At 33.9% G+C, this 19,243-nt stretch overlaps 3 protein-coding genes across 3 annotated transcripts; 1 reads left to right on the top strand and 2 right to left on the bottom strand.

Annotated features, from left to right (window-relative positions):
• Positions 1-854: 854 nt before the first annotated feature.
• On the top strand, positions 855-5,705 carry LOC107802892 (formyltetrahydrofolate deformylase 1, mitochondrial). Its single transcript, XM_016626476.2, has 8 exons — positions 855-1,105; positions 1,194-1,306; positions 2,786-2,936; positions 3,041-3,114; positions 3,195-3,354; positions 3,671-3,769; positions 3,863-3,949; positions 5,075-5,705. Exons 1-8 carry the CDS (start codon positions 947-949, stop codon positions 5,225-5,227), a joined length of 996 nt encoding a protein of 331 aa, XP_016481962.2. The 5' UTR covers positions 855-946; the 3' UTR covers positions 5,228-5,705.
• Positions 5,706-6,016: 311 nt separating this feature from the next.
• Positions 6,017-9,486, bottom strand: LOC107802891 (VAN3-binding protein). Its single transcript, XM_016626475.2, has 7 exons — positions 9,354-9,486; positions 8,467-8,789; positions 7,392-7,773; positions 7,117-7,293; positions 6,952-7,001; positions 6,787-6,844; positions 6,017-6,486 (listed from the first exon to the last, which is right to left on the bottom strand). Exons 2-7 carry the CDS (start codon positions 8,728-8,730, stop codon positions 6,251-6,253), a joined length of 1,167 nt encoding a protein of 388 aa, XP_016481961.1. The 5' UTR covers positions 8,731-8,789; positions 9,354-9,486; the 3' UTR covers positions 6,017-6,250.
• A 3,827-nt stretch (positions 9,487-13,313) lies between these two features.
• LOC107802889 (putative aquaporin TIP-type RB7-18C) lies at positions 13,314-15,385 on the bottom strand. Its single transcript, XM_016626472.2, has 3 exons — positions 15,181-15,385; positions 14,419-14,669; positions 13,314-13,962 (listed from the first exon to the last, which is right to left on the bottom strand). Exons 1-3 carry the CDS (start codon positions 15,305-15,307, stop codon positions 13,588-13,590), a joined length of 753 nt encoding a protein of 250 aa, XP_016481958.1. The 5' UTR covers positions 15,308-15,385; the 3' UTR covers positions 13,314-13,587.
• Positions 15,386-19,243: the final 3,858 nt, after the last annotated feature.

Genomic DNA, 19,243 nt, shown 5'->3' with positions numbered 1-19,243 from the left:
CATCTTTACATAACATTCTTCTTCTTCTTATTCAAGAATACTGTCACCATTAGAACCAATTAAGAGGCACATATTTAAGTCGTGACATACATAATGTGTTTAAATAAAAATTTATGATAAGTTTAAATCCAAACAAGCCGTAAGGGGCTATCATACATTTTGCCTTTTATAAACACTCTCTCTCTCAAAAAAAGGCATATTTGATTACATAAAGAAGCATTAACATATATATATATATATATGTATATATATATATATATATATATATATACACACAAAAAAATTAGGAAAAATAAATAATCAACCCGCTGGCTATTTGCCTTTAGAAAAGTGATTCGAGCCTAACATCATGTTTGGATGGTTGTTTTCCATTGTATCCTATTCTTGAAACAATCAATTTGATGTGGTGAGATTATTTTTTATTTTTCTTTCCAATTATATCCTAACTTATTATTTTATAATTTTATTTTACTATTTGCTTTTTTTTTTAATCCAAATCTCCTAACCTATAACCTACGTCTTCATTCAGTTTTTCCTTCTGCCGCTTCCAACTCCAACATCAAGTATAAGTTTTGCCTTCTATTTGTTTTGTTCTTTCTTCTATTTTGATTTTTAACTCCAATTCTAATTACTTTATCTCCAATTAGTTATATAATATTGATTTTTAATTTCAATTCTAATTATTTTTTGTGTAATTTTTTATAATATTTAAAACAATTGATGATATTTTAGTAAATTTATCAGTACAATATCGTAAAGTCAAACCAAACAATAAAATATTATTCGACAATAGCAAATAGTACAATTTATCCAAACATAAAGTTCCTATTGCTCAATAATCTGTAACGGTAATCTGAGGAAGGAAAAAAAAATCAAAAAAACATTTACAAGATTTGGTTGGTAAAAGGGAAGGAAGGCCAAAGTGGCGAAGGAGTGGGGAGGGATCATGAACTTCCTCCATAGAGTAATATCCCCAAGCTCTCGTTCACAAGTTCTTAGATTTGCGAAAAGGTCCTTCAAAACTACACAAATCCCTTTTGGGTCCATTGCTTACTCCACCACCTCAAGCTCCTTGGTCCATGGCATTCATCAATTTCATTGCCCGGTAAGTCTTCCCTGTCATTTCATAGTTTTGTTATATTTAATTGGACTGATATGAGAATTAAATTTCCTTTTTTTTAATTTATGAATAGGATGTGGTAGGAATACTTGCTAAACTATCGGAGTGCATAGCATCAAGGGATGGAAATATTCTCACTGCTGACATTTTTGTTCCTGACCACAACCATATCTTTTACTCCAGAAGGTTCTTTTTCTTCTTTCAAATTTACTCTTTTTATTACTTTTAAATAAATGAAAAATTGGAAAACATTTCGGTGAATTGTTAGATAAGTTATTTCGTATTGGCATGAAATAGTTTGGAGTGGATGCATGATTAAGCGACTGATATCCCATGATTGCTGATAAAATTTGGTTTACTGACTACGACATTGCTTATATAGGGGAGACCAAATTTCCTTTAGAGCATACACTAGGTGTCAAAGAGTTGAAATAGGTTTTGCCCCTGCATCCAAGACGGGGGCGGAGCTAGCCTTTAGTTTACGGGTTTGGCCGAATCCAATAAGTTTGGTCCAAATCCTGTATTTGTCTTAGAAAATTCATTGAATATGGACAAATTATTAATTAGAAGACAATAGCTTAATAGAACTGTTATCCCGAACTCATAAGCTTCCAATCCTAGCTCCGCCAATGTCCAAGGCAATTCATAAGTTCATTCTCAAAGTCAATGGGTGTGTCTCAACACCTTGAATAAAGTTAGGGACTGTTTGGTTCTCGGACTAATAATACATGAACTATAATACATTTATTGTTATACAGTAAATACTAATGTAGGGATAGTTATATAGTGATATTAATGTACACATAGTTATGTGGCTATTGTCTACTTTATAGGCTTTAAATGCTCTTGTACAGGTATTTTTGGTACAGATATTATGATTCTGTGTTATATCCCGCATAAAATAAGACAAAGATTTACACACAAGTCATATCAATATTAGTAATACAGAATATAATACTGGAAAAAAACATTGCAATAGTGTGCAAAATTTTATTGGAGAACCAAATGTTATTTTAGCTATTTGGTAGTTGGGGTTGTTTTTTCTTATGCGACTAACCAAACGACCCTAAAATTTTGATCTGTTGCAATATTCCCTGACTTCAACTCTTTGGTCTATATATTACTAATAGTTAAAGGAGCATTATGATTCTTTTAGGCCTCTGTGGAATTGTTAACTCTATGCTCTCTTAAGGCCATGTTGTAAAATCTCTGATCTCCTAAGTTAAGGAGGTTTTCTGAAGATTAAACCGTAAATAAAATTAAAAACACAAAAACCATTCATTCTATAGGTAAGTTGAAAAACAATATTGTGTCTGGGATAGCCTAGTGTAAAAAATCCTCCTCCTCCGTCCATAAAGTTAGGATCAAGTCACTAAGGAAGCAAAATGGGAAGGGCCACAGGTGAGCTCATGGGTATTGGTGGGGCTGGAGTTTAAGAAGGTTAATGTGTATGCTTAGGGTTGGTGGTTGGATTATTTGTTGAAGTCCATTGATAATTGTTTACTCTTTGCTTTACAAGGCAAATGCTCGTGTTCCAACAATAATATGAACAAATATTCTCTGTTCTGATGTGATTAATCAGCTGTCTTCGGACCCTTGTTTACCTTTCTTTGTCTTCCAGTAACTACAACAATTAAAGAAACTAATTCTTGCTGCAACTTACAGCGAGTTTGTCTTTGACCCTGCTAAATGGCCACGTGAGCAAATGGATGCAGACTTCTCTAAACTCGCTAAAATGTTCAATGCAATGAAGTCTGTTGTTCGGGTGCCTGATATCGATCCCAAATATAAGATCGCAGTTCTTGCTTCAAAGCAGGTATTGATTTTCAAACTTCTCAGAGCTGTTTAAACTTTAATCATTTTAAAAATAATTAAACCTTTTAGAGAGTAATCATATAAATAGTCACAATTTCGGCACAGGAACACTGTCTTGTGGACTTGTTGCATGGTTGGCAGGACGGACGGCTTCCCATTCACATAACTTCTGTAATAAGGTAAAGTACGAAACTTCTTCATTATAGTGATTCAATGTCATTATAAGGACCGTTAATGATGTCATATGCTTTTTCACCAGCAACCATGAGCGGGGTCCAAACACTCATGTGATTCGGTTTCTTGAGAGGCATGGAATTCCATACTATCATTTGCCAACGACCAAGGAGGATAAAAGAGAAGGAGAAATCTTGGAAATAGTTCGGGATACTGATTTTTTGGTGCTTGCTAGATACATGCAGGTAATCAACCCACGAGACATAACTGTTACTCTTGTTTTTTCTTACATAGAAATAATTGTTGATCTGTTCCGTTGGGACAGTTCTTTATCATGCAACATGTTCTAGATTGCTTTCTTTTTATGGTCCGACAAATTGATTTAAAGTAGTCTTTCATCTGATTTGTTATGACATGCACTATTACAGATACCTTGTATTTTTGGACCCTTAAGGTGCTTCAGTATAATACAAATCTGCAGTCGTACTATTAGACAGATACCTTGTATTTGGGCCCTTAAGGTGCTTCTGTGTAATACAAATCTGCAGTCGTTTTGTGCAGGTATTGTCTGGAGACTTCTTAAAAAGCTATAAGAAAGATATCATTAATATTCACCATGGCTTGTTGCCATCATTCAAGGGCAGTAATCCATCTAAGCAGGTTCCTTCCCTGTCTCCCTTTCTTCAAGAAGTCGTTTTCATGTTTTCCTCTATGGAATTATAGTTTTATAAGATTTATTTTATCTGTTGCTAGGCTTTTGATGCTGGCGTTAAGTTGATTGGGGCGACAAGTCACTTTGTTAGTGAAGAACTAGATGCAGGTCCAATCATTGAGCAAATGGTAATAGTTTTCATGTTTGTAAAGCTTCTTATGTACTCCACGATTCCAAGTGTTTGCTTTAGAAATTGAACTGCTTGGTGATCTTTGAAAGGGTGATGATCTTTATCTTTATTAGATTTTCATCTCTTTTACTTGTGAAGCTAAAGGTATCTGCCTTCTTCCAATATTCTCTGACCGAAATATTTGCAAAATAATTGACATATACTTGTAAGATGTGAGGTATCTAGAAATATTTAGGTTGACATAAGAATTGGTTTTTTGATAGTCTGGTTTTATTGGATCAGCTTTGCTTGTTTTCACCTTTTTGTGCTTTTCCAGCCAAATATTATAAGCTATCATTTACCAAAGAATTGGTCGTTGATTTGCACTCCCATGTTAAACTTGGTCATTATGAAGTTTTTAGTTTGCATTCGAATTGAACTAACAAGGTTCAGAAGCCCTAATGTCAAAAGCTGTTTTAATAGGGACTGGTGGTGTAACCTACATCAAGACACAGTATGCATTGTAAAACATATGGTATTCAATTTCCTTAAAGAAATTATAGCTTCTCTCATGCATCTGTATTATGCATAAACAAAGGGGTTTACTAGGTGAAATTGTGTTCTGAAAGCAACATGTCATTCCTGTTCATTGATGCTATTCCTTCTTATTTTGATCCCTCGCTTTTCCTCTCTTGTTTGTATGCGGTTTGTTCCTCCGCTCATAGTTCCTTTTTTTTTTTTGGAGTAAGATTCATCCGGTCATAGTTTCTCCATGTTATTTTATAGTTTTTTACATGTACTTGATTGTTTCCTTCTTAATGCAAGTCTCACCAGCTCACCTTGTATTTGTAGTTGCAATCCGAAGGGTGTCAATTTACACCCCTTTGTTGGAAAATTATACTGTGTAAATAGGTTATATGTTAAATTCCCTTGGCTTCTTTGTGTGTCTACTTTATATTTTGACTTCCTTTAGTGAAAATCCTAGCTCCGACACTGGTTGAGACCTTCTAATTTATCTATCAGATGTACAATGACTAACCTTGAAGTATCTTTTGGGATACTAGCTATCTTTTCCCAGTAGGTTTTGACCATCACTGTAGATATGCACTCCCAGCTTTAATAGTTGCAAGCTTTGATCTCTCAGGTTGAAAGAGTTTCTCATAGAGATAATTTGCGGACTTTTATACAAAAGTCTGAGGATGTTGAGAAAAGGTGTCTTGCAAAAGCAATCAAATCATACTGTGAGCTGCGTATTTTGCCGTATGAGGAGAGCAAGACTGTTGTGTTTAGGTCCTGATTGAAAAGGGAGCTGGGATAGCTGCATCATTATCTTTCTATTCTGTCCATCATTCAGTGATTGCGAATATCATCATTGTCACTTGGTTATCCAAGTAAACTGCCATACATGACATTCTGAGAAGTAAAGATGAAAAAGATGAGTGTAGTTTGTAACAGAACTGCCAGAAAAAGCAAGTTATGAAAAAGGAATGAGAAATAAAGAGGTTTCATCTGAAATGTTGTTGAAAATTCGCAGATTTAAGACAATGTCTTGATCTTTCTTCCCCTTTTCCACTTGGAGCAAATATTTGTACAAGTTCCAAATTGTGATCTTATTATCAAAGTGCCTCAAAGCTGCTTTCAATGGTTGTAGAACGTTTAAATTTATTGTCATTTGAGTTATGTTACTGTATAACACTGCAGATGATGAATTTCAGATGGTCTTCAATGTCAAATTTTTACTTAGTTTTCAAGCTGGATTTTATCTGCCCCCAAAATAACTGCATATCTTTGTCCTTCTCATGTGTTAAGCCATTTCATCCCTCATTGTTTATCTGTCTTTGCTCCTGTTCATATTATAGTCATAACATAATGATAAGTTGAAGTGAGGCTCAGAATATAGCGTGTGTGTGCGCGCACATTCTGCACTAAAGAAGATGTCACTTTGTTGTAATAGAGTTTTCTCCATTTATTTGATATGAACAAAAAGGGAATAAAGGGAAAAAAATATTGAAATATAAACAAGAACAAGTCCCAGGAGAATGACATCTTTCTTCAAAATTCAAGTGTATTTAACTAATAAGTTGGGAATAATGAATTCGTTGTTTCCATTCTCCTTTATTCAAGCCTATTTCATCCCAAACCGTACTAGGAAAATTTACAAAATTCTTACAAACAAGACTTGGCCTCAGAATGCCAAGCTTTCAGATGCTAAATTCTTGTTGAATAGTGAAAAGTCATCAATGGACAAACCAAGTACTATCTCAAACATCTTTATACAGAAAGTAACACAAAAATTGAAAAAAAGAAACTAATATGTTAGTCAAATGCTCTTGTTAATGTTCAACATTGTCATTGAGCCCTCGGTATCTTCAAATAAACTGACTCGATCAAGAAGCTTCTGAATTCTATCAACCCATTTTTGTTTTTGGCTTTTGTTCTTGCAGTTGAACTCCAGAAGACCCTGAGCCGTCTTTACTCCAAGGTACAAATCTTGACTTTCAGTCTCTTTCTTGAACAACCATGCATCACTTCCATCACACACTTCATAAACAACACCTGTCGCACACCAATAGAGTCAGAGGCAGACACAACATGAGTTCAATGGGTTCAACTGAACCCAACATTTTCGACAGGAAGCATTGTGTGTGTGTGCGCGTGCGCGCGTGTGTAAAAATCACTAAAATTTCAAACAGTGCAATGGATTTAGTGGTAAGAGCCTTAATTGCTGAACTCATCAAGTTTAAATTCTAGATTTGACTCAGAATGGAGTGCATCGTTTATTGAACAACTCTAATAGAGGAAATGGAAAAAGAAAGAACAAAAATAACTGTCATGAAATGTAGGGGGAGAGCTTACATTTGTTATTTTTAGAAAAAGCTCCACCAACATGTTTACTCTTCAACTTGATTACAACCTGTCAATTCAACAGAAGTTAGTGATTCCATTTTTGTGCATTCGCAACTCAATTTATGAAATTTATGATACCTCAAAGAAGAAAATCTTGAAAGCCTATTGACAGACCTGAGATTTTTTGTTTATATATACAGACACGCGTTTCCATCGGTGCACACCTAAGAATTCAGAATAAAAAAGTAAAATTAGCAAGTAGAAAATTGAATGATCTTTAGTTGGACATTGTGAAATAACAAAACTAATAATACTTCTTGAATATAAATCAGTGTTCACCTTTCCTTGTGATATGCACCAATTCATCTACAAAGGGGGAATCGTGTTCGTCCATGTCATTAGGGAAAGCAGCAAAACTTTGATCTTCTACCATGCTTTTGTCACATGGACTTATAGATGCATTCCTCCTTGCTTCTTTTGGTAATCTTGACTTAAGAGTTGCTTCTCCTCTCAGAGCTTTTCATTCATAGCAATATGGTTATTGTTAATAAACATGTGTATCAATAGCTCAAATCCATTTGCAAGAACATAGGAATTAACTAATACATATGTACCTGTGGCAGCTGCAGCTGTGAGTGTGACAAGATCACTAGCACTATGTATGTCCACTGCTGATCTAACAACTGAGGCTACACGATCATGTTCTGCCCCGGCTGATTCAGCCATTTCAAGGCAATGTGAGGCCAAGAGTTCGGTAGCTGATGCTAAAGCCATGCTCATCTTTGAGCTTGAACCATTCGAGTTCTCTGCTGCTGTTACAGCAGCCAATGCTGCAGCTAGTCCTGCTACAGATAGGACAGCGTGCATATGCGCATTTTCTAGGCGCGCCTTTTCTTTCTTCTTGACTATGCTACTGTTAGAATCCTTAGGATGGAACCACCTTACAATCCCCCCGGTTCTTCGCCCATTTTGTGAATTCGACATCTTGGTTCCTGGCTGCCAGAAGATCATCACTCATAAGATATTTGAGAGGTTAAATTTCTTTCAACTCTTTGAATTGGAATGTTGTGGATAAAAATTCAGCATCTTACAACAAATTAAGACAAAAATGACTTAGTCAAATAAGTTTTCTTTCTTTTTTGGACCTACTCCAACTCCACTTATGTGAGGTTGCTCATATTGTTGGTCCCAAGATAAGATACAAGGAAAAGTTGACAGTCAGCAACATGGACAATGAAGATTTATATAGTTAACGCGAACTTGCTTGTATGTGTATGTATATATAATATATATATATATAGCATTTTTATGGTTTTATATTGCTTACAAACACCAAATGGTCAATTCCCTATTTCCCCTCTTGCTTTAGTGGTGTTAGGCGGTAAGTTTGTTTGACTTTAGAACTTAAAGGACTCAAAAATCTCATGTCACCAAGTTCAAGATTGAAAAAATGCAAAAAATTGAACCATGAAAAATGAAATTATAGTCAAGAAAGTATGTTGGGCTCAACCAGCCCAAAGATACTATGATATTGTCCGCTTTGAGTCAAGCCGGCACGATTTTCCTCAAAAAGCAGCACACAATTAAGAGATTCTTATACAGGCTCCCAAGTGGGACTTTATTCGCACACCCAACAACATATTACATGAATGGAAGCAAAAGAAACAAAAGCTGAAGTAGGAAACTTACCAGTTGTGGAGGTGGAGAAACTGACTCAGGAATCACACTAAATTTCCTGTCAAAAGTATGGAGTTTCTGTTTCTGAGCAAGAGCTTTTGATAATTCAGAAGCAGAAAGACTCCATGATCTTGACAAGAAATCCATAGGCTCCATTGGTGTTTGTGGTTGATGTAAAGAAGGTAAATCGGCTTTCATCTCTTCATCCTCTTCTACACTCACAAGCCAATTATCTGAATCATTCTTCTTCCAACCCAACAGATAGTTTTCCTCCATAATATTTCTTACTTCCTGTTTTCAGCTCTCTCCAATTCTCACCCTTTTGCTATATTTGCCTGAATATTTTAGTGTTCAAACCAAAGAAGAGTAAAGCAACACTTGAAGTATACTACTATTAAGTAGTGGACAATTAGCTTGTAGTATGACTCATGATTATGTTTTTGTAAAAAATATTTTTATTTTTATTTTAGCTAAAAAAGTGAGTCAGCTGCCATGCGTGGGGCTCGGGAAGGGTCGAACCCCGCATTTCTGCCAGATAATGTTTCTACAGCTCGAACTCATGACGTACTGGTCAAATAATTTTCAGCATTTGATCGGTGAGAGTAATATTATTAAACTCGAGGGTGTCTTAACGAAATATTTGAGTTCTAAAGATCCACCAAGTATTAATTTGAGAAACATGAAGTTAAAAGTGAAGATAATTGTAAAAAAAAATGATTTCCGTAGGTAAGCGATGGAAGTCATTTTCCTATTTCTTGATGGATAAAAATGTTTTCTAACTAATTTTATGCAGCAAAATAATTTTTTCCTGAAAAATATTTTCTCGTAAAATGACTTCCCGTCGTATCAAATATTTTGTATCTTAAGAAATGAGTGAGAGGGGTGAAGGAATGGCTTACCTTGGCAATCTGAGGATTGTATACAAACACTAATGGCAGAAAAAGCAAGTTAAAAACATACACACTTTGGTTTTAGCTTTAATTGTAGAATAAGTTTATATATAGGAGAGACAATAAAGCAAACAACAGAGGTACATGATAGCTAACATAGGCACACACATACACACACTTGGTCTCGTGCTCCCAAGAATTCAGGTTGGTGTCATAAGGACAGAAAATAATACCTTAAAATATACGTCCTCGTGAAAAAAAAATACATTGGTATTCACGTATTCCAAACCAATTAATATTCCTTTTGAAAAAACCACCAATAAAATAACATTAATTTGACTAAAACCTAGAAAACATTGTCCTGATTGAACGGACCCTTTGTTTCCTAACGTTAAAACACTGGCTACAAAAGGTTGGATTTTAGTTTATACACAGGCACACGAGCCTACAGTGTGAACAACATTATTGTATTCCAACCAGGATTTAACTTCTATATATAAATAGTGTAAAAAAAAAAAAAGTAGTACTATCAAAGTATTCAATATGTTTTTGCATGTAATGTACCTTATTTTTCAGGTTACTAGACTCACCTATAAAAAATAGTTTGTTGCAGTTATATATCCAGAATTTAATATTTATGAGTTTAGTTATATATCCAAAATTTAATATTTACTAGTTCAACATTTAAATTTTTTAGTAATGATCCAATTTTATTTTTAATATTATGGGTCGAGGCCTACCATCTGTGACAATTTTAGTAAATTTCCGCACATAAATTTAAGTTTTATTAGAAATATTGGATTCAAATGAATCCGGTACGAAAAATCTATATCTATCCTTATTTTTGGTAACCTAATACTGTAAAAAAAATCTACACTACATAGAAACTTAAAACAACTAAAAAATGGGTAGTGGGGATCAAATCTATCATATATGTTTGAGACATAACTTTCGGTGGTTCTTAACTTTGGGAGTACACTATTACACGGTTTAAAAACAGTGCTTTAATAATAATAAAAACTTTGCGAACCTTGGATTTGGGAAGAGGCCGTGTAGGGACAAGATGAGGTATAATATAAGATAATTAAAAAGGTTTTTTAGTGTATAAAGTGGTGTGACGTGCAATTCGGAAAGTTGATTTTTCAAGGGTGTAATTGATTAAATCGACAAATTGGAGTTAGAGATGGACTTTTAAGATTGTAATATTTCCTCCAAAGATATATAATGGTTAATCCTTCAGTAATGATTCTGTGGTTAGAATTTAGAAGGGTAGTCTTGGCGTAACTGATAAAGTTGTTGCCATATGATCAAGAGGTTACGAGTTTAAGTCGTGGAAACAGCCTCTTGCAGATATGCAAGGTATGACTGTGTATTATAGACCCTTGTGGTCCAGTTCTTCTCCGGTCGCGTGCATAGCAGGAGCTTAGTGCACCGAGCTGCCCTTTTTATGGTTAGAATTTGCGCTTTCACTTCTTTTAGTTTGGTAATTGGTTATATGCATAATGATCTTTCTTTGGTTACATGGGAATTGGGATAAGGCCGGGGCAACAAAATGTTCAAGAATGTAGTTAATTATCTGTTTTATCTATCAAATTAATGTCTTTTAAATAATAAGGTGGTTTTTTAAGACAAATCCTTTATAGAACAAGTTCGTAACCTTAAACTCATTCAGTTTGCCATTTTTTAATGAATTTAATTTGTATATACTAACTATGTAAATGAATTAACATAAATAAATTTTATTAATGTAGTTTAATATGTTATAGCAGATTGATAGTGGACACTAACAATAATATAAATTAAACTTTTCTTTAATACTTTCTCACTAGAGAATGCAGTAATTGGAACATAATTAAATAAACAAAGATCTTAATCATACCAAAGTGGTGATAGCAGAAAAGATAGGCTTGTGGGATGATCATGAACAGCAAAAATTCTTCAAGTGCAAGTGATCAGACTTGACATGCTATATAGCTAATTATTATGGCAGGACAGCTTGGTGCACAACGCATGGCACGTTCATGCATGGTTCGGGGAAGGGCCACACATCATAATATATAGCGTTTTGGCCAAGCTTCTCCTATCCTTTTTGGGAGAAAAAAGTGATTTTGAGAAGAAGCAAAAAATAATAGATTCTCTGCAAAAGTATTTTTCAGAAAAATACACGTAAAAGTCTGGTCAAACACTAATTGCTGCTTAGAAGTGCTTTTCAAATTAATTAGTTAAATACAAATTGATTCTCCCCAAAAATACTTTTGAAAAGATAAAAAAACACGTTGGAAAAAAATACTTCTCAAAATAAGCTGATTTTTGCAACTTGGCGAAACAGGCTCATAGACAGTCTATCCTAATACAAGCATCAGTGGCTGACTTTTCGGTTCTAACCGGTGACTTATAAACCACATGCAGATAACTTTATGGTTGCTCCCCGGTTCTCGGCCTTGTGTAACTAGCTATTATCTTACGGATAAAATAACTCAAAAAGCTGACTTAGAAAGTGAAACTCAGATGAATTTTACAGCTGCATTTGGCTGCTTTATGGTCGAGGAGATCACTACATAAATGGGAGTAATAGTGACTATAGTGAAATTTTTACTTGGAATCCCATGCGAGCACAATGATTTCGCTCCCATATTTAGCTGCTGCTTTTTGATCCTTTCACATGCCTATACCCAAGAGTATTTGCCATAGGAATCAATCATTGTTTTGCAACTTTGGGAAAATAGCCACTATTATGCGTCCATTTTACTCTCATTATTTCCATTGACATGTATCATTATCATATCTCAAAGCACTTGAGGAATAATTTGAGACTTATGCATGCGTTACCAAAAGAAATTAGTGGGGAAATAGAGTTGAGGCATTAAGCTACCTCACCTAATAATCGATTTTTAAGTAGGCAACTCTTTTAAACTTAAGTGATAATACTGGTATATATTTATTTAGTTATATATAAAAGAGTGGGGAAAGAACAAAAATACATGCAGTTTATCTATGCATATACCACATACTTGCAAAAGATGGCTAATGAACATGATCATTTTCCTCTTCCATACACGGGCGGAGCTAGAAGCCCGTTTATGTGTTTGGTCGAACTCAATAACTTTTACTTAAATAGTGTATTTGTATTTTTTTTAAATTATTAAATATGTACAAATATTGAATCTAGAACTGAATTATTAGCATTTGAAATTTGTTTTAAAATTCAGAACCCATAAAATTAAAATCTTGACTCCGTCTCTGCTTCTATATCCCCTCCCACCCTTGGAAGGCAAAGGAAGAAAATTCCATAACTTGTGAACTTAGTACAGTACTCAGACCTCTCTATAACAACATTCTTATATAATGACACTTCACTATAAAAGCCAAGTTTTTTCGGAACTAATTTTAATGTTATGTTATAATAGCACTTCGCTATAACATCCAAAAATATTCGGAACAAACGAGGTTGTTATAGAGAGGTTTGACCGTATATAAGAACGGACACCCTGCTAAATTTTTTGGATGGATAATTCAAATTAAATGTGATTATTCGCCTCCTCATTGACTTGTGAAAAGCAAGTGTAAATTTTCAAAATAGAGCTTTATTGTAGTGGGAATATGTAGTCCAATCAATCATACAGGGAATAACTTTTACATCCATTGCAAATTTGATCCATTACAAAGTAGAAAGGTAATTGCAATGTTTAAAAAGCCAACCCTCAAGGATTGAATAAAAAGAGTTGAGATATTGCTTTTTGCACACTCTTATGAAAAAGATGCCTTTTGATTAACTTTCTCATCACGCGGCAAAAAGAAAAAAAATCCACTCTTCTTTTATGGTTAAAGTTCTAAAAAGTCTTGAAAAGATTAGGGCATTGATTTTATTACGTTTAACGTACAAATGCATGATACTCCTTCTATTTTAATTTATGTGTCTTAGTTTGATTAAATTGCCAAATTTCAAGGTGACTTTGAATATAGGAAAAATAATAATTGCAAAATATTACAAAAGGAAATATCCACATTTTCTTAAATAAAATGAAGTACAAGTTGTTGCAGAGCAGAAATTACAAAGCTCACAAAAAATTAAATGTTACATTTGAAAAACACAAATGACAAGAGGGAAAACTACACAATATAGCCGCTTCCAAAAATAATAGCTGATAAAATATATATTTTTAATACATATTTTTTGTATACTTGACTAAAAAATGTAATTATTTTTGAATGGTCGGTCAATGTGTTAGCCCGAGAACGATCTCTAAGCATAGTCTTCAGAGACTGGAAGTGGATCATGTGATCCAATAAACACATCACCATAAATAAGCCCAGCTAATCCTCCACCAATAAGTGGGCCGACCCAATAGATCCAGTTTTGAGAGAAATCTCCAGAAACCACAGCAGGCCCAAAAGATCGAGCCGGGTTCATTGACCCACCACTAAATGGGCCAGCAGCCAAGATATTAGCTCCAACAATGAACCCAATTGCAATTGGTGCAATTGTTCCAAGGGAACCCTTTTGGGGGTCTGCTGCTGTAGCATAAACAGTGTAGACAAGTGCAAAGGTAATGACTATCTCCATTACCACTCCCTCAAATCCAGTGAGCCCAGCAGCAACTCCATGGGTAGGAACAGCCTGCAAAAGCCCAATATTTGAGGCCCATTAAGTTAGAAATGACACCAGGTAGCCACTTTAAGGAGCTGTTATTTAGGAATTAGCCTATGTATCCTAAATTTCAGTTTTCAGTTTAATTTTTTCAGAACAAAAAGATCCTAAATTGTCCTGAATTTGAGATTTTTGGTTCAAATTTTCATGACAAAATAAGTATTGGCTAATACCTAAGTAGCAATCCTAAGATTAGCTATTTGTGTACTTCCCCCTTATAAATTAGCCCTGTTGCTCAAATAGTCAAAGTCAGATTTAATGTTTATTTTTTCTAGTAAGTATACATAAATTATACATCGATTATATACGGTTATACAAATATTATATATGGATTATACATTTGTCGACTATTTTTAATTTAAGTGGTTGGATGGGCGGTTAGTTGGGTTAAATTGAACAACCCCTAATTCTCCACATAATACATACCAATCCGCCAGTAACAAATTTGAGGAGAAGGCAAGCAACTGTAGAGCCAAGCAATTGGGCAATCCAGTAGAAGAAACCAGTCAAGATAGTTATATTGCCACCAACAGCCAATCCAAAGGTGACAGCTGGATTCAAATGGCCACCTGAGATATTGGCTGCCATTGAAACTCCAACAAACAATGCAAATGCATGAGCCACCGCAACTGCTACTAAACCAGCTGGGTCTAGAGCTGCATCTGTTGTCAACTTATCTGCAAAATCCCCCAACAAATAAAAAATACTATAGTTTGATATATAATATATTTTTTTCTACTAAATAGACACTTCGTAGTGGCGAAGTCAGAAATTTCCTGGAGGTTGTTCAAACTTGTAAGAAGTAAAAAAAAATTCCCGATAAAAAGTGTTCAATATATATTGGATACATCTAAAATTTAATATTTTACTTTTATACATAGTGTAATTTTTCAACAATTGACCACCCTTAGCTAGGTGGCTTCGCCCCTGCCCATAGCATGCAAACTTTAATAAAAAAAAGCCTTTTGAAACATGTATGTTTTCTCATTGGGCGTCTGAGACTCATAATCTTTTCTAAGAACATTTCTATGACGATAAGCATAAAGACATAATTAGTTCCACGACATTGATCATATAAACTTATTATATTCTGTCTTTGTAACGAAATAGAGGTTAAATTTGAGTGACTTATGACATCACAATAAGGAAAGTAAACATCAATAGATGTTACAATAATATATTACTTACTGTAAGAAATTGCAGATCCAACACCAGCAAACACAAAGAGAAGAGTAGCAATGAATTCAGCTAGGTATGCCTTGATTGAGGCTGCACTAACAGAGTCATTATAGTTACCAAAGGCAATCTTCGCCATTTTTGCTCCCAACTAAAAACTTGCTAATTAATCAATTATGGTATTTGCTAAAAACTTGATCGTTTTTGAAGTTCCAGAAATAATAGCTTATATAGTTGAGACTATAATTAGAAAGAAACAAAAATAAATAAGTTTATTTGCCTATTGGGTTAGGTTTCACCGGCCATGGGGCCTTATTTGAGTAGAATCCGGCAAATGATTGGTGCCGGCCCAACCCACCGGCTTTCTTTGATATAATATTACACATTATTGGGGTTTAATTAGGCAGACAACTAATTAAGTTCAATTACATATATAGTAATGGACATTCCAATAAATGAATTGGAAATTTTGGTTAGTTAAGCTTAACTACTATACGACAACCTTTCAAAGAGGAAAAAAGAATCTTACAAAAAACTAAAGAAGGATAGGTATTTGTGATGTCATTTTGAGAATAAAATAACCAAAACCAGGGGAAATCCGTGGTTTAGTACATACATCTATGTCACACCTTAGTTTTTTTTGTAAAAAAATTGTTTAAGGTTTGATGTGTACTCTTTTTTCATAAATGTAGTACTAGTATTATCCTCGTGTTTCCTATATTTAGATTGTTATTATTTTTTTGTTTCGATTATATTATTTTTCTAGCTGTTATTACTGTTTTTTATTTTGCTTTTTTAGAGCCGATGGTCTATCAGAAACAGTCTCTCTGCCTTCATAAGGTAGGAATAAGATTTGTGTACATACTATCCTCCCCAAACTCCACTTGTGGGAATACATTGGGTATTGTTACTGTTTTTGTTTATACTTTTAATGTGGTTGAAAATAAGAAAGGGTAAAAAGTGAATTAAGGGGCTATTTTAATTGTTGTACTTTGATGTTGTTTTCTACTTCCATTTTAAAAGGTTATTAAGTTAAACCTATTTTGCAAATTAAGAGAGAATTGCTCTAATGATTAGAGTTCTTTCACTTTCAACGACCCTTGGGAAGAAGGGTCATTGACCCTTGGAGTTTCATATCACCAAAAAAGGAAAGAGAGAGAGAGAGAGAGAGAGAGAAAATGGACTTTGAGGGTTTACCAAATCAAAAGCAAAATAAAAGAAAAAGTAAAACCTCTTCTACGATTTTAGAACAAATTTTCTTAAACAATTAACAAAGGAGAAGAGCTATAAAGTTTTGAAATTGAAGGCATGGAGAGTGGAGACAAGAGGATGAAAAAGAGGCGAAGAAGAACCAAAAGCAATGATCACTAAATTAATCGACAGTATTTTCATGTTTTCTTAATTTAATCCAGTTTCACACATACATGAAACATGAATATTATTAGAATCGTAAATATGATGAATCTCAAAGTGAAAACTACGAACACTGAATTATCTTAAGTTTCAAGTTTTGAAATTCAAATTCACTCAACATATTTTTCAAAAATAACCTCTAACATATTATAAAATATATTAGGAGACTGTAGATAGATATCGACAGTGAAAGAATATTGTAAAAACAAATGATGCCGAAATAATGAATTATGGATTTTATATTCATATGTTCATTATGAATTGTAATTAAACTTTTGGCCTAATGCATGGTCCATGCCAAGTGAAAACGACCACGCTATAGACAATAATTTAGAATCGTCTAGCACTCTATCTCTAGACTATTAGCTTGTTTGGTCAAGCCGCAAAAATCAGCTTATTTTGAGAAGTGCTTTTTTTCAAAAGTATTTTTCTCAAAAGTACTTTTGGTGAGAAGCAGTTTGTGTTTGACTAATTAGTTTGAAAAGCACTTCTGAGCAGCAATTAGTGTTTGGCCAAGCTTTAAAAAACTGCTTCTAAGTGTATTTTTCTCAAAAGTGCTTTCTTAAAAAAATGTTTTGGAGAGAAGCTACTTTTTTCTGCTTCTCCTCAAAAGTATTTTTTTCCTTCCAAAAGCTTGGCCAAAGAGCTCAATTTTTGGTCAAAAATACTTTTGGCCAAAAAGAAACTTGGCGTGACTAATATAAATCTCAACATAAATGACATTAGCAGGTAAATTCATTTTATTTGTGCAAGTTTCGGCAAATAAACTTACTTGACACTACATCGGTGCCTAAAGCCAATTTTTAATCTGGGGCCTTTCAGAAGAAAAAATAATAATAATTCATCTATATTTTTAATTGAAGTCTATTTTTCTAACTTTTTAAGATGTAAAGTTGTTAATAGTTTCTTTTTATAAATAATTTAATCTCTCATAAGATATTGTTGATCTTAGATAATAGAACCAGATTCAATAAGTTGATAACTTGATATCGAAATAATTTTTTATGTTCTAATATACTTGTTGAAATGCTTAAAACCTGAGGGGAAAGGGGGGGGGGAAGGCGAATATACTTTTATTCAACGGTACACTTGAACTCTTATTTTTTTATAGAAAAAATAAAACTCTTTTTTTTCAACAGAGAACACTATAACTTTTAATTGGGGAAAGAGAGTCACTATCCCTAAACCCTTGTCGCGAATATAAAACTTTTCATTATTTAAATTTTACTATTAACATAATTAGTGAAGTACCTATATTATTATTCACCTTTTACATTTCTCACTAAAAACGTGTAATAAACTTTTAGAATCTGTTTTTTGGTATCTTCAATAGTCCAAGTCTTATTTTTTATCTTTACCTTATATAAAATATTTTACTTTTTATTTTAAGATACCCAATATATTTAGACCCTACCTCTAAAGATTGTTGTAAGATGTATATGATCTAACTTATTACCTTATTTAGATATATTGGGTTCGAGTCCTGTGCTTAAACAAATCCTGTTAAAATGTGTTCTCTCTTTTACTAGGCCTGAGGTGGTACGAATCTAGATTAGTCGGGATTTCAATACAAATACTAGTAGAAAATAAAAAGAAAATTTTTGGGCCCCCCAGAATTGGGGGTCTAAAGCCTTTGTTTTAGTGGCTTGACCTTTGGGCCGCCGTTGCACAGCTTGGAGCGGCTCAGACCGGAATTCAGAATTGGTCAACAATTGTAGTGTCGGGTTAACCCGGATCGGCCTATCGAACCCTTAGTATATACACTAAGTTATTTTGAAGATTTTTTATTTTAATAGTGCATTTGTGACGTGAACGATAATCTAAGTCAACGCAGAAATTGACCAAAATGTGGTCCAAAATCTAAATTTTGAAACTGGTTGAATTCAAAGCTCTCTAGACTCTTTAAGTTTCTACACTCATCAATGGCTGATTTATTGCACCTTCATTTAACTATTACTATTACGTATTACCAACCATGCATGGTGGTGAGACCCATTTTTTCGGTGCATGCATGCTCTGATTTACTAGTCAGTATTGCCCAACATTTTGAAAGCTACTATTCAAGAATCTTTCTTCCAGTTTTATTCTGATTGTTAATAACTTTAAAGAAACCAAATCCTATGCAGAATAAACTCTCTATTTTTTTATCTCAAGATTCCGTGAGGGAATCTGAGGCGGATATAAGATTTTTATAACATAATTGTATCGAGAAAAATAAGTATTAAGTGGAATTAATTCCTACTTCTCTAGATAAATACTTCAACATTCAATCAAGTGCACCAATTAGCTTTTTTGTAGCATGAGTGTCGGCCACAGATCAATTCTAAAAAATATGTACATAAAATACCTAATTTAATAGAGAGACCATCGATTCACATGCCCATATGTTGGGTTATAAATCCGCCCGGGGAAGAAATATAGTCCAATATTGAACCACAAACATAATTTATTTATCCGGTTTAACCACCTGGTAGTGGAAGTTCACTAACTCGATTGATCGGAATTTGCACTGTGTAAACCCACTAAAGGGATAAAGTGCCCTTTACTATTCGAAAGGTTTTCTATTTTCCTAAGCTTATACGTGATATTTAAAATAGATATTTAAAATATCTCATCATATTCTTTGATGGTCACAGACGTGTTTGTGTCTTTGCAAGGGACG

Source organism: Nicotiana tabacum, chromosome 1 (genome assembly GCF_000715075.1).
Source record: "Nicotiana tabacum cultivar K326 chromosome 1, ASM71507v2, whole genome shotgun sequence".
NCBI lineage: Eukaryota > Viridiplantae > Streptophyta > Magnoliopsida > Solanales > Solanaceae > Nicotiana > Nicotiana tabacum.
The sequence above is the reverse complement of the archived record's forward strand: the minus strand, read 5'-3'. Positions and strand labels throughout refer to the sequence as shown.